Source organism: Prenolepis imparis, unplaced genomic scaffold (genome assembly GCF_030444845.1).
Source record: "Prenolepis imparis isolate NDT839.2.m4 unplaced genomic scaffold, iyPreImpa1.0 SCAF_7, whole genome shotgun sequence".
Lineage (NCBI taxonomy): Eukaryota > Metazoa > Arthropoda > Insecta > Hymenoptera > Formicidae > Prenolepis > Prenolepis imparis.
The window spans coordinates 18,566,753-18,582,638 of NW_028141165.1; the positions used below are offsets into that span (position 1 = coordinate 18,566,753).

A 15,886-nucleotide genomic window follows, 5' to 3' on the forward strand; every position below is an offset into this window, starting at 1 on the left:
GCTTGACTTGTTTTTTCTGTGCTGCACTGTCCTGCACTCGGTCAGTTGGCTATCTTTGGATATTTCGACGATTTTTCGGGACGGCGGATATCTCCTTGCAAGCTGACCTGGCACATTTGTTTACCGGGAGTCTATGTACTGTATTGTTGATATGGAGGCCGGCGTAGGAGTAGGTGGGCAGGATAACAGTGGCGTAAGCAGTAGGGGGCTTACAAGACAGACTACCAGCGCGGGAAATTTAAACGCGTCAGGTATGTTAGAGAGATCTGGTTTTGGTATATTGAACTCCTCAAGAGTAAATGCGCTCAGGGCCACTGTTGATAGGCACAGTGATGCGATATCTAGGTCGCTGTTGTCCAGCAAAGAGTCACTGGATAAAAGAACAACGATTGAGGCTGCTTTTAGGGCGTGCAGGGATGCCTTTATGGAGGTATCCACGGTGTTGATTAATCTTCTTGATGAAAAATCGATGCTGGCAAATTTCTCAACGGATATCAAGAGAGCTGTTGTAGAAGCTCTGGATTACCTTGGTTGTCAGGGCTCGGCGAGGAAGAGTGTGGAGGGCTGTGTGGAGGCTGGGAAAGTGAAAATGAGATCTTACGCATCTGTAACTGGCTCTTCAGGGTTGGAGGTGAGGGTATCACGTGGCCCGACGGTGGAATTATCCAACACCATCAGCTTCCTAATAACACCGGAGGTGTTAGACAAATAAATACATCTCGGCTCAGGTCACAAGAGATACCTTATGTAAGGTATTAAAACCTGCCGATTGTGGCTTGAAAGTCAAAAGGATGACCCTTGCGAGAGATAATAGCGTGAGAATCGAGGCGTTTGCTCCTGACATGGACAAAATCAAAGCTCACCCTGGTCTTGCTGATGCTGGACTTAAGGTTGTGACCGGACGATGGGTCTTGAGAGTTCGGGAGTTATATTGTTTAGGTAGTTTTCCTATCTTTAACACGGTCGCCAGTCCGTTTTTCTCCACCACGGACAAGATCTTTGGATCCCCAGAATGAGAACCCCTTTCCCAGATGAGTACCGCTGCTGCGTAGTCTACCTGGTCCACAGACAAAACCTCTGGATCCCCAGGATGAGAACCCCTTTCCCAGATGAGTACCGCTGCTGCGTAGTCTACCTGGTCCACAGACAAAACCTCTAGATCCCCAGGATGAGAACCCTTTCTCTAGATGAGCACCGCTACTGCTTCACTGCTCGCGGCTGCTACTAGTTTCCTTTGTCAGAGACAAAGGCACAAGATGACGTCATCCAACTGTCACCTTTGTTCGTCAGATGTAATGACGCAACACTCGCGTCACACACTTTGTTAATAATTAATCATATTAATTATTGTTTCAGGATCCACCAGGATGTGGCGGCTTCCAGTCCATGCGTCAGGGCCTGTCCAGAATTCACCGAAGACGTCACCACGCACAGGATTCGGTTTATGGGTAAATGAACGGGCACTCGATTTATTTATATTAATAAATATATTAAAATATTTATTTTAATTAATATATAAAATAACAAAACCTCTCTTCACATCCCAAAAACTAAATAAAAATCACGCACAAATAAAATAAAATATATCTTTGGTTAAATTGCACGCGTGTCTCCGCATGTCGCGTCCGCGTCGGTGGTTGCGAGAGCAAGAGCCTAGAATCCTCTCTCGGCTCTCCCTATATAACCGAGCCCCCATTCTGCGTCGTCGAGAGCTCCTTGCGCCTGCGCATTCTAAAAGTAACGCATACGCTCCTTAAAATCTAGATACATATTATATCGTTTGCGCTTATTAGATCTAACTGTTTACAGTCCAATAAACGCTTAAATGTAACGCAATAAATAATAATTAATAATTAACTAAATATTATATGGTTATCTCTTCAATGGTAAGTACCATTGATGGTAAGTTCGAGCGTCGGTAAGGTTACCGACGGTGCTCGGTCGGTAAGTCTTTTTGTGTACGCTTTACAGTCGGTCACTTATCGTCCGTCGGTAAGTGGTAAGACTCGACGTGTAAAGTGTTTTTCCTCGGGTCGGTTAGTTACCGACCGTCGGCTGTCGGTAACTGTTTATCTGCTGTCATTTAGTTACCTCAGAAGAAGTCTGCAGGGGCTGACCTCTTTCCCTGGTCCCTGATCTGGTCTAACGGGACTCCTTCTGCCGTCTCCTCCTTTGTAGACGGGCTTGGTGGTCGTCTTGCAGTTTTGGCTGGCTCCTTGCTGGCTCCGGCTGTGGCAATTCTCTCCACCCGTACCTGCGGTTGCAAGGTGTGTGAGAGTGTGAGATTTAATCCAAGGCTCATCATACATGGTGTACCTAAGGAAATGTCTGCAGAAGAAATCAAGGAAGAAATTGTGGCTCAGAATCTGAAAAGTGATTTAGGAATGGCTCTTAAGGTTATTTACATCTTTAAGAGTAAACAAGATAGGCGAACAACAAGCTGTATTGTGAAGGTGTCATCAGCAGCACGTAAGCACTTTTTGATAGCGGACGGATATATCTCCGCGTCTTGTTTTTTTGCGGATCACGTGAGGGTAGTACAATGCTACAGATGTCTCTCTTTTGGACACTTTGCTGCAGATTGCAGTGCGGAGCCGTCGTATGGACATTGTGCTGGTGACCATGAAATGAAGGACTGTAAGAGTAGGAACCAATCAACGAAGTGTCAGAATTGTGAACGTCATGGATCGCATAGTGAGCTAGGGCACTCTGCCTTGGATGCTGTGAAGTGTCCGATACTGTGCAGAAAAATCAAGGATAAGATTGCCTATATAAAGTATGACTGAAATAACAAATGACTTTGAGGACATCAAGATTTGTCATGTAAATTGTCAGTCTCTGTGTGCGCATTTTGATGAATTTAGACACTTCTTCATTAACTCAGACTTTCATGTCATCTGCATGTCTGAGACGTGGCTTAGGCCTAACATAACCAATGTTATGGTGAGGCTGCCAGGCTATTCGCTATCTAGATGTGACAGAGTTGGCAGGATGGGTGGAGGCATGGCGTTCTATCTCTCTGATTGTCTGCGGGCCGCCATTCTTCTGAGCTCGTCTGGATCACATGCTGTAACACCTGAGTTTATAATCGCGGAAATTTTATTTAATGACTCTTCAAAGTTACTATTGGCTGTAGTTTATAGGCCACCGAATTTCGGATATTTAAATGAGTTCTTCCAATCTTTTCTGAAGTTGCAAGTTAGTTATAGGCACTCTATCATTATTGGAGATTTCAATGCGGACATGAATCAAGATACATTCGACAGCCAACAATTGAATGCCTTCGTGACTGCTTCAAGCCTTCATCTTGTTCCATTCGGATCCACCCATCACCTGCGGAATTCTAGTACACTTATTGATCTGTGTATAATTGATGATGAGGATAAGCTCAGGGAGCATGGGCAGCATGACGTCCCACTTTTTTTATCAGCTCATGACCTCATATATGTTAAGTATGGAATCAGGGTACAGCGGAGAGAGGGGAGGATGATTGTGTGCAGGGATTGGAGTACCTTCGATGCCGTGCCTTTCCAAACGGAAGTCAGTGATATTGACTGGACGGATCTCTTTTCTGCGGGTGACATGGATGTGAAGATTGATATCTTCAATAATAAGTTGCTTGAGATCTTCAACTCATATGCTCCTCTGAAACGACGGCATTTTAAGAACTTGCCGGCACCATGGTTGATTGAGGATGTTCGCTTAGCCATGCGCAGGAGGGACCTGGCGAGAAGAGTTTGGCGCAGGCATAAATGTGACCTGCATTACGACCTCTATAAGGAACTGCGCAACCGTACTTAGAGTCTGGTACGTTCTAAGAAGCGTGACTACTACCTTAAGATTTTCAACCGCGTGGATAGTACGCGGGAGGTCTGGAGTAGCCTGAGGCATCTAGGGCTCATCAAGATTAAGGAAGCCGGGCGTCTTCTTTTCTCGGTGGAAGAGTTAAACCGACTATTCGCAGGCGGCTCTGAATGTTCTGCCTCTGAAAACTGCGCGTCGATCGAGACGCTCGACACCTTGGATAGTCAGCTCTGCAGGAGCTTTAATGACGAGGATTTGCATTGGAAGTATGTCACGCCGCTGTCAATTGAAAGAGCCATCAAAAGGACAAAATCTAATGCTACAGATGTGGATGGTATCTCGCTACGATTGTTGGTTATGCATGGTGTATTACCTATTATGGAGCATCTTTTCAACTTCTCCTTGACGAATGGGATCTTTCCATCTCTGTGGAAGCACGCTCTTATTTGTCCGATTCCCAAAGTCAGGAACCCTACTTCCGTGCAGCACTATCGCCCAATTTCGATTCTCCCCACTCTCTCGAAGGCATTGGAGAGGTTAGTTGGTGAGCAGATTAGAGAGTTCTTGGAAGACCATGACCTTCTTGATCCGCAATCTGTTTATAGGCAGTATCATTCGACACAAACTTGCTTGATCAGAATGCTGGACGAGGCTAGACATGCAGCGGATAGGAGGATGATTACAATATCCGTTTTTTTCGACTTTTCCAAGGCATTCGATAAAGTTGATCACTTTCTGCTGATTAAGAAGCTGAAACGCTTAAATTTTTCTGACAGCGCTTTAACTTGGATACATTCTTATCTGAGGGGACTCAGGCCGTTAAGGATTATTTGGAGGATATTGTTTCATCTGTGTCTTGTATTAGTGCGGGAGTGCCCCAGGGATCAGTCTTGGGACCTTTGCTCTTCTCGTTGTATCTATCTGACTTTGGTCGAGTGCTAAACCTTGCTACTACAACTACTATGCGGATGACCTTCAGGTATATATCCACTGTGAGCCGGGAGACCTTCATGACACAATCCGTAAAGTCAATGAGGATATTGAGTTGGTTCTGGACTGGTCAACTGCCAGTAAGCTAATCTTAAACCCTGACAAGACGCAGGTGATGATTATGGGCACGTCTAGATATATAAATGCCATAGATTTAGCTACTATTCCTGGAATCAGAGTGGAGAATGCTGTGATCCAATATTCGACCAAGTACCTTGGAGTAACGATAATGAATAATCTGGCGTGGGACAAACAAGTCAATAATACGACCAAGAAGACGCATTCTGTACTTTATCAGCTCAAGCTGTGCAAGCATTTGTTTCCGGAGGATCTTAAAATCAAGCTGGTCATTTCTCTTATCTACCCGCACTTTGACTATTGCTGTGCAGCTCTCACAGATTTGACTGCGGAGAATAATTTGAAGCTATATAGAGCAATTAACTCTTGTATATGATTCATTTTTAATGTAAGGAGGGATGAACACATCAAGCCATATTATGAGAGACTACGTTGGCTCAGGGTTGTTGACAGGAGAACTTAATTCGTGGGATGCTTGATTTACAAGATATTACGGACTGAACAACCCCGTCATCTGCACATGCACTTTAAATATAAAGTACCAATATCACAGCGCGCAACTAGAGCTCCAAAGGATATGCTTCATCAGCCTCAATGTAGGATATAGCTGTTTAAGCATTCTTTCAGGCTTACCTCGATAAAGCTCTGGAATAGTCTTTCTTCTTTAATAAGAAACGTAGAGTCGTTGTCGGAATTTAAGCAGGGGCTCTATGCGCATTTGCTCTCTTGTCGGTTTCCATGATCATGGTTATACTTTCATGTTTTGGCGTGCCATGCTATGGTTCTCTCTGGCCTTGTGTTTTCTTTATTTCCTTTGTTATGTGATTCTTATGATAATTACTGCGGAGATTTGTACACATCTGTATGAATACACATGCATATACACATATGTTCTTGCTTTTAGCACATGTTCATACATACATACATACACTCATTTGCTCGCGCGCGCGCACACATACACACACACAACACACATACACGTGCACATGCATGTACATATGCATGCATATGAACACACACAAACTTATACTTATATACATATAATTCTGTATTATCTATTATTATTATTTTATTTTATACTGTGTTACATTGTATTACTGTTCTTTGCGCTTGAGGGGATCTCATCCCAGAGCGCTCAATAAATGAAGCTTTCTCTCTCTCTCTCTCTCACTCTCTCTCAATGAGAGACTGCAAAAACAGAAGCCTTCAGCCTAAATGTGCTAATTGTGAGCGCCTTTCTGGACCTCAAGGTGACCGCGCAAACTGAGCTATGGATGCAGGCAAATGCCCTATTTTGCTCAGGAAGATTAAGGACAGAATAGCATCTATTAATTATGGCTGATATGGATTATGAACACATAAGGATATGTCACGTGAACTGTCAATCGCTCTTCGCACACCTTGACGAATTTCGACACTTTTTCACTGAATCGGACTACCATGTTATCTGCATGTCCGAGACATGGGTTCGTCTTGGGATCTCTGATGGTTAGTCTTCAGGGTTACTCGTTGTACAGATGCGATAGGGAGAGTAGACGGGGTGGGGGTGTAGCGTTTTATCTGTCAGACCGTCTGAACGCCTCTATTCTGGTCAGCTCGGCTGGGTCTCCATCTGGAAAGCCGGAATTTATTATTGCCGAAATCTCTTCCTCAGGTACATCGAAACTGTTGCTGGCCGTTGTATATCGTCCTCCTAACACGGGATACTTGAACGAGTTATTTCAGAGATACTCTGAGCTTCAGATGGGATACCGGCATGCAGCTATTTTTGGGGACTTCAATGCGGACATGACATAAATCTCTTTTGAAAGTCAACAGCTACTTATTTTTACTTCTGAATTAGGCCTACATCTGATTCCATATGAACCTAACCACCATCTGAAACGTTCGAGTACACTATTGGATCTATGTATAATAGATGATAAGGACAAGTTAATGGAATATGGTCAACACGATATGGCGTTTCTTTCTGCGCACGATTTGATATATGTCACATACAGAATCAAGATTCAACGTAGAAAAAGCAGGCGTGTTTTCTTTAGAGTTTTCTTGGTTTCTTTGGAGTGGATTTGATGGTGTTGCGTTCCGGTCAGCAATTGAGAGATAAACTGGATTGACCTTCTGACATCAAATAACATGGATGAGATAATGGAGATCTTCAATACTAAGTTAATGGAGATTTTCAACTCTCATGTTCCTCTGCGGACTCGCCTTTTCAAAAATCTGCCTGCTCCCTGGTTAACAGAGGACATACGTTTAGCCATGCGCGACAGGGACCTAGCGAGAAGAGTTTGGCGTAGGTACAAATGCGTCTATGGCGTAGGTACAAATCGTCTCTATGAAGAATACAAAGTCTTGCGAAATGAGGCGCAGATTCTTGTACGCAGGGCGAAGAGCAGATATTTTACAAACACTTTCAATCGGGTTGGTAGTGCAAATAAGATCTGGAGGGAACTTAGGCATCTTGGACTTATCAAAACCAGAAGAGGAGGAGGAGGCCTTTTACATTCTGTCGATGAACTCAGCGAATTCTTCTCCCTCAGCGCGGATCAATCGGTCATTGATCAAGGATTATCCATAGATGATATGTTATCGAGATCTTTTAATGAAGAAAATTTCCACTGGGGATATGCAACGTCAACATCTATAGCAAGAGTGATCTCCAAGATAAAATCAAATGCTGTTGGTGCGGATGGAGTTTCACTAGTGTTGCTGAGATACTCCATTCACCATCTGTTGCCGATCCTTGAATACCTGTTTAACTTCTCTCTTGTTAGTGGAGTATTTCCGATACAGTGGAAAACAGCCATTGTCTGTCCTGTCCCCAAGATCAGGAGCCCTATGACAGTTCAGGATTACAGACCTATTTCAATTTTGCCTGTACTAGCTAAGGCCTTGGAGAGAGTGGCTTGTGAGCAGATTCAAAAATTTCTAGAGGACTCAAATCTCTTTGACCAGTACCAGTTTGCCTACAGAAACAATCATTCAGTTCAAACATGCCTGATCAGAATGATCGATGATGTTAGATAGGCTGCGGATAGAAGAATGATCTCTGTATCTGTACTCTTCGATTTCTTTAAAGCTTTTGACAGAGTAAACCACCTTCTGTTAATCAAAAAACTGAAGAAACTGAACTTCTCGGATGGAGCTTTGAGATGGGTTTATTCTTACTTGGTGGGGAGGACACAGGTTGTCAAGGATCGTGCAAGGAACACCTGCTCTGCTGGATTAGTCGTCAAAACAGGAGTACCGCAGGGTTCAGTCTTGGGACCCTTGCCTTTCGTTCTCTGTCTGACTTTGGACTTGTGCTCAACCACTGCAAGTATAACTTTTATGCGGACGATCTACAAATCTACCTGCACTGTGAACCAAGGTATCTGATGGATGCAATATGCAGAATGAATGAAGATATAAAAGCTATTGTTGACTGGACTATTGCTAGTGGGCTCTGTCTGAATACTGAAAAGACGCAAGCAATTATTTTGGCCACCTCAAGATTCATCAATGTTGTTGTCACGCCTTCGATTCCCTTTACGCAACAGCACTAATTTTAATAATTTTCTTTAGTAGCCGGAACAATGACAGGACAATAATCTGAGCTCTCGGTCGAATGTAGAAAAACTTTATTAAGAGACTTCGTACTCTCAGACCTTCGTTTCGCGGAATTCTATTCGAAATTTCTATCTTCTTAACGCGTGACGACTGAAGCCTTTAATACGTGTGTTCTCGGCGCGATCCAGTCGGAAAAGTGTCTTGCGGGCGACCTCAGACCCGAAAAACGGGAGCCGATGATCCGTGCTCTTATTGTTTCCCTGATCATGCGAGATTGTCGACCAATAACCAGTCGACACGAGCTTATTATTAGCGAAGGTATACTTATTTTGCTCGGTGACGTAGGTTCCGAAAAACTAAGTCAAATAACTGCCGGATCATCCGCAAATAAAGTGTCGTTCGAGATCTTTCGTCGGGAGTAGACAAAGGGAATATAAACACCGTTCAATAATAACATATGCTCTCTCGAACAAATGTCATTGACTTAAATGTTGTTCCTGGAATAAAGGTGGACAAATCTATAATTGAGTTTTCTACATCTGTGAAGTATCTTGGAGTGACGATCATCAACACTCTTTCGTGGAAGAAGCAGGTCACAAGAATGGCGGGCAAGGCACATTCAATTCTTTACCAGTTAAAATTGTGCAAGCACTTATTCTCCGAAGCTCTTCGAATTAGACTAATCACCTCACTGATACAGCCTCACCTTGATTATGGATGTGTGGTCTTTACGGATATGAATGCAGAACACGATAGGAAACTTTACAGGGCATTAAATGCTTGCATAAGATTCATCTTTAATGTGAGAGCAGACGCCCATATTACGCCGTATTATGAGAGGCTTCGCTGGCTTAAGATAGATTCACGCAGGTCGTACTTTGTGGAGTGCTTGCTATTCAATGTATTAAGGTCAAGACAGCCGGAATTTCTTTACTCGGGCCTCTCCTTCAGGGTTCCTGACTCGGAGCGACTGACCAGAGCTCCCTTAGACACTATAAAGCAACCGCAGTGTAGAACAGAATTGTTTAAGCGATCTTTTAGAGTTTCATCCATCAGGTTGTGGAATGGCCTGCCTCCATCAGTTCGGGAGGCGGGATCGCTAACTGTCTTTAAGCAGGGGCTCTATGCGCATTTACTTGGTCTATCTTGACTATGAATTGATTCATGCTTGCATGGGATTTTCTTCTCTGGCATACCTCAACAATAAGATTACTAAATTGTGGGCTGTCTGTCTCTCTACTACACTTAACTACTATATGGAAATATCATAAATGTATATGTACAAATTGGTTCATTGATACTATGTATATTTTTTCTGTAATGTCAGTGCGCTTGAGGGGACGTGTCCCAGAGCGCTGAATAAATGAAGCTCTCTCTCTCTCTCTCTCTCTCTCTCTCTCTCTCTCTCTCTCTCTCTCTCTCTCTCTCTCTCTCTCTCTCTCTCTCTCTCTCTCTCTCTCTCTCTCTCTCTCTCTCTCTCTCTCTCTCTCTCTCTCTCTCTCTCTCTCTCTCTCTCTCTCTCTCTCTCTCTCTCTCTCTCTCTCTCTCTCTCTCTCTCTCTCTCTCTCTCTCTCTCTCTCTCTCTCTCTCTCTCTCTCTCTCTCTCTCTCTCTCTCTCTCTCTCTCTCTTAGAAGAGATGTGTAAACTGTATGTTTAAAATTCAAACATACAACCTGAAAATAAATGATGAACATGACGCACTTGATCCGCAATGTCCGACATTTAGGAGGGCGATACAAGAAGAAAAGAGGAGAGAGTCGGCTGAGAGGATACTAAATAGAAACTAGAGAAGGAAGAGGAGCTAATATTATATACAAATGCGCAAAGCTTGATAGCGCACAGAGATGAGATAAAATATCAGATTATGAAGAGAATGAATCCAGCAGTTATAGCATTATCGGAGACTAGATTGACGACTGAAATTGAAGATAGTGAAGTGAACGTACAAGGTTATAGTATGGTTAGATGTGATGCTGAAAATAGAAGTACAGGAGAGGTTATTTTATATAATAAGAGACGATATTAAATATGAGACAGTCTTGATAAAAGAATAGTGTCAAACTGCTGGTGTGTCGCGATAAAAGAGAAATTGTGTGATAAAGGTGTGATAATGGTAATATATCACTCACCGAGTGCATCACACGGTGATTTGGTGAGATTTCTAGAAGATATAATAGAAGAGGTAATAATTAAAGGAGATTGTATGATAATGGGCAACTTTAATATAGACTTTATGATAAATTCATTCTATACAAAGAAGTTGCAAACGATAATGCATAGCTTGGGTACGAAACAGTATGTTGATAGTCTGACAAGAATTACGAAGGACAGTCAAACAATTATAGATTTACTTTTTGCTAATTATAAAGTACATGTATCAGTGATTCATAAGCCTAAAATAACAGACCATGCGTGGTTAAGAATTGATTTAAATGTAAGTAAATCAGAAAATAAGTATAGAGAATTTAGATTATAGTAATTTTAATATAGACGATTTTAATAAATTGTTAGAAAATAAAATAGGTCAAATACAGGGTATGGATATCAATGCAAAAGCAAAGAAATTCATCGATAATATAGTAGACGCGCTGGACGCACAGCACCTAGGAAAAAGTTTAAAATTCCGAAAGTATGGGAAGGGAAAAAGTGATTTTCGGAGGAAATAAGAGAAGCAGCGAATAGAAGGGACGAGGTGTACAGTAAAGCGTTGTATGAAGACACAGATTGTTGTCAAAATTGGTTGCAATTTAAGAGTGAAAGAAATGCAGTGGTTAAATTAATTAGATACAAGAAAAAAGAATATTATAATATAAAAATATAATAGATCATAATAAGGAAAATCCTACATCTATGTGGAAAGGTTTTCTTTATAAGAAATATTAAAAGGCGAGCAGATGGGTACAAAGGAAACAGAGAATATAGATTTCGAAATATTAAATAATATTAAAGAGTGCAATATAGCAGATAAATTTAATTTATATTATGTACAGAGTATTGATAACATAGTAAAATCTATAAATGGATATAAATCAGGATGTATAGGTAAGAGAATTATTTATGTTATTGAAAGTAGTGAGATTATGGAAAAGTTTGAGATGATTAAAATAGAGGATCTTGAGAAAGTTGTGATGAGTCTGCCAAAAATGAAAGGCACAGAAGAGGGTATAACTAGTAACATATTTAAAGCAACGTTTTATGTAATAAGGGAGGAAATTGTTGATGTAATAAATAGCTCATTAAAGGAGGGGTGTTGTCCGGATAGTTGGAAAACATCCACGATAATACCGATCCCAAAAGTAGAAAAAGCGAAAAAAGTGAGTGACTATAGGCCTATTAATATGCTACCAATATTTGAAAAAGTATTAGAATTAATAGTAAAAAAGCAAATTGAAATGTACTTAGAAAATAATGATATTATAACAGAACATCAGTCAGGTTTTAGGAAATAGTATTCGTGTGAAACGGCGATTCAAACAGTCATCGACGAATGGAAATTAATAGTCGGTGAAAGGGAGATGGTAGGGGTAATTTTCATCTTTTCGGATCTTAAACGAGCAGTATGGAATTAGAGGAATGGTTTTAGAATGGTTAAAATCGTATTTAAAGAATAGAACACAGCAGGTTCGATTCAATAAATGGTCGAAACTAATTACTACAGTATACGGAGTACCACAGGGATCTGTTGTAGGACCTTTGTTGTTTATTGTATATATAATGATATAATCAAAGTTTGTCCAGAAGGATGCAGTATAAAAATGTTTGCAGATGATACATTAATATATATGACCGGAGAAAGTAGTGCGGAATTAGAAAGTAAAATGAATATAGCACAGTGGAAAGATGGATGAATATAAATAAATTAAAAATGAATGCAGGAAAAACAAAATATATGATAGTTAGACGTATAAGAAAAAAACAAAGAGAAAATGTTACTGCAAAATGTTTAGATGGAACTGAAATAGAACGAGTAGAAATAATGAAATATCTAGGTATAATTATTGACGATAGGTTTCGATTTAGAGACCACTGTGATTACATGTTAAAGAAAATAGGAAAAAAAACAAGTTTTTTAAATAGAATAGGTAATTTTATATCGACATATACTAGATATATAAAACAATTATTGCACCTCACTTTGAATACTGTGCGACGATGTTAATTGATATGGAAGAAACACAGCTGAGTAAATTGCAAATAGCGAAAAATCGGGCCATGAGTCATATTGCAATGTGATAGGCGTAACAAAGTGGAGCATATGCTGCAAGCAGTGCAGTTTATGCCCATATGACAGAGGCTATATTATAATGTATTATATGTATATTGATTTTTAAGATTTTAAAGAAAATGTTACCCGAGCAATTAAGAAATAGGTTACAAATAGTAGGAAATGTGAGTGAAAGACAAACACGAGAGGCTGAGGATATTGTAATACAATTTCGTAGAACTACGAGTGCGCAGAAGAGTATGTTTTATGAAAGAGTGAAAATGTTAAAAATGTATAATGCCTTACCAGCTAAGATAAGGCGATGCGAAAGAATTGAGCTGTTTAAGAGAATGTTAAAGGAGCATGTTATTATTAATGTAAACTAGACTTGTATACAAATAGCTGAGAATGCTAATAAAGATCTCTCTCTCTCTCTCTCCCCTCTCTCTCTCCCCTCTCTCTCTCCCACCTCCCTCTCTCTCTCCCTCTCTCTCTCACTCTCCCTCTCTCTCCCAACCCTCTGAGGTGGTGGTAGTAATAACGCGGACGATACAGCATTCTTCCTTCTCGTCAGACAGACAGACAAACAGACCGACACGTACTCTGCTCTTTAGGGGAGTCGCCAACGAAACAATTTAATATTTATCTAATATAGTTGGAGAATTGGAGAATAGTCTGTCTGCTGAAACTCTAAGGGGGAATCGTCCGATTGCGCGCAAGGATATATAGAAGGGAGTTGATGTTGTTGGTCTTGTTGGTGTGGTAAAGGTATTTGGTGCGGTTGGTTAGATATCGAAACTCTAGATTCTACTTTGCGAGCAAAGTGTATAACGATATTTGGAAATTTTGATTAAGATAATAATACCGCTTCTACTCTTATATTCTTCGGAGTTGCTACGTCATAGGCGGGGGAAGGGGCTCCGCCCCTTCCCCCTGCACCCCCATCCGCGCCTTGCGCCCGAGAACTGGGGGCTTTGCCCCCCCAGCCCCTCCGTGGTGACACGAATAATTTGCGCGCGACTTTGTAACATTTCTTCGTTACGTTAATTTTTTTTTTCACACAACATACATAAGACATATATGTATAAAATCAACTGTTGAAACGAAAACGTTCGGGCGTTCTTACGTATGTCTGTCTATGTGTAAGAACACGTTTCTTACAGAGTACAAAAATTTGACATATCGTAGAAACTAAATAAATGATCCCTATCGATATAAGTAAGATACAAAATCCCCAATGCAGTATGTTGTATAAATAGTACAGTATAATTGTTATATATTATCAGCAAATGCCAAATCCATGTAATTAATTATTCGACCGATACGGGTATATATTCAAAAATTACATGTATCGCAAAACTAAATTTCATACATCTAACAATCAAAATAAGTAATTAACTGAATCTACAATATAATATCTTGTATAATTCCTCAAAATTCTCGACGTTTTCTAGAACGGTACGCGCTTTTCCCCTAAGGTTCGCGGCGAGAGAGATTGTCTTTGTTTTGTCGTCCCATTTATTCGAGACCGCGATTAGGAGGAATTGGGAGAGGAACTCCCGCAGCGGAACTTTCCCGTCGTACGTGTCGGGCTTTAATTTCAAACCCGTTTTCGTGCGAAAGTCGGCGGTCACTTCACTCGCGTTTATCGCGTTTATCGCGGCACTCGCATTTGTCGCGGATCTCGCAGTACTCGCGCAAGCCCCAAAATCGTTTTGCGTATCGTCGCAAGCCCTATCTCTATTATTGGAAGGACTTAGCTGATTGGGTGTTTGATGTGAAGAAACTCTTTGAATCCTCTGCTCTAGTCGACGTAGCTGGTCGTCCTTCTCTCTCAGGAGAGTCTCGAAACGAGCCTGCTGTCGATCTCGCTCTTCGCGCATCTCTCTGAGCTCCTGAAACGCGGCTTGTAGAGGATCTGTCTCGGCGTCTTTCGCAGCCGTTCGAGATCGCGTCGCTTTCGGAGAATTCTGTGCCATCGTTGGAATTTCTTTCGGGCGATCCTTTCGGTTGATCCCGGAGGGGCCCCCAAAATGTTGCGTCCCCCAGACGCCTCTTGCGATATCATAAGAGATATCTCACTCGCACAAGCACTCTCACTCGCGCGCGAAATAAATCAAGACACGGTTAAGCACAGAATGTTATTTAATGAAGTGACGACCCTTTGAGATGCAGAAGAAGAAATACAATAAATCGGGAAAATAGTCTGAGGTCTCGTAACACGTCAAATCGGTTTGACAGCTAGACCAAGACTCAAGATGGAGCCGGAAAACAAACGAAAGTCGGAGGTTGTTTATCAACAACCCCCTTGACGACGATCCTCCGGAAACGTATACGGGGTGATCCCCCGAGGATGAGGATGCAGATCCGAGGGGGCGCAACAATATATATATATCATATCAAGTAGATTAATAATAATTGTGTATCGACATGTTTCCGATTCATCTAGCATTATAGCGCATGTATTGTTATAAAAATGATCCGGTTGGTTATTAGAGTTTGCGAAACTTTTATACATTGCGAGCGAGGAGTATAACATGTTTAGATATTTTGATCGAGATAATACCGCTGCTGCAGCATCCACTCCGCCGATATCCTCCCGAGTTGCCAAGTCAGCAACAATCGTACAGGTATCGTCATAATAATGTTACCTCCCCGATATCGGTGCTAGTTATAACGCGAGAAACGACAAACTAGAATTCTATAAAACTTTGCCGTCGAGAGTAACAGACAGACAGACACATACTCTTTAGCCCGCGGCAACAATTTCATACATATCGCATACACAGTTGTAGCTGAAGATATATGTAATTATGTCTATTGAAACTCTCAAAGGGGGAATCGTCCGATCGATCGTACGGATATATATGTTGGAATGATGTTGCTGGTACGAGTTTCTCTCGCGGCGGTGACGTTCGTCTTGTTCTAGTTGGTGTTGTTGGTATTGTTGGTGAGGTAGTGGTACTAGGTACTTGGTGATTGAGTTCGCGAAACTCTAGATTCTACTTTGCGACCGACGGAGTATAATGTTTCGAAAATTTGATTAAGATAATAATACCGCTTCTACTTTTATATTCTCCCGAGTTGCTACGTCATAGGCTCCGCCCTTTCCCCCTGCACCCTCATCCGCGCCTTGCGCACGTGGACTGGGGGGCTTCGCCCCCCCGAACCTCCCCGTGGTGTTGCGAATAGTTTGCGCGCGACTTTGTAAATCTTCAAATTATTAAGATACGAGTGTCGGATGGTTACAAGTGTCG

At 41.6% G+C, this 15,886-nt stretch overlaps 2 protein-coding genes across 2 annotated transcripts; both read left to right on the forward strand.

Moving 5' to 3' along the window:
- The first annotated feature begins 2,324 nt into the window (after positions 1 to 2,324).
- On the forward strand, positions 2,325 to 4,883 carry LOC145938717 (uncharacterized). Its single transcript, XM_083042475.1, has 5 exons — positions 2,325 to 2,469; positions 2,581 to 2,776; positions 2,865 to 3,793; positions 3,965 to 4,340; positions 4,670 to 4,883. Exons 1-5 carry the CDS (start codon positions 2,325 to 2,327, stop codon positions 4,881 to 4,883), a joined length of 1,860 nt encoding a protein of 619 aa, XP_082898601.1.
- Positions 4,884 to 7,008: 2,125 nt separating this feature from the next.
- Positions 7,009 to 8,420, forward strand: LOC145938718 (uncharacterized). The gene is made up of 2 exons (XM_083042476.1): positions 7,009 to 7,893; positions 7,965 to 8,420. Exons 1-2 carry the CDS (start codon positions 7,009 to 7,011, stop codon positions 8,418 to 8,420), a joined length of 1,341 nt encoding a protein of 446 aa, XP_082898602.1.
- The last annotated feature ends 7,466 nt before the right edge of the window (positions 8,421 to 15,886 follow it).

Excerpts from the sequence above, each read along its gene's own strand:
- LOC145938717 (XM_083042475.1), top strand. The coding sequence starts at position 2,325 with ATGTCTGCAGAAGAAATCAAGGAAGAAATTGTGGCTCAGAATCTGAAA. Across the intron at positions 2,777-2,864 it reads GATAAGATTGCCTATATAAA|ACACTTCTTCATTAACTCAG; the intron begins GTATGACTGAAA and ends TGATGAATTTAG. Across the intron at positions 4,341-4,669 it reads CTCTCGAAGGCATTGGAGAG|TGCGGGAGTGCCCCAGGGAT; the intron begins GTTAGTTGGTGA and ends GTCTTGTATTAG.
- LOC145938718 (XM_083042476.1), top strand. The coding sequence starts at position 7,009 with ATGGATGAGATAATGGAGATCTTCAATACTAAGTTAATGGAGATTTTC. Across the intron at positions 7,894-7,964 it reads TGATCAGAATGATCGATGAT|AGTAAACCACCTTCTGTTAA; the intron begins GTTAGATAGGCT and ends AGCTTTTGACAG.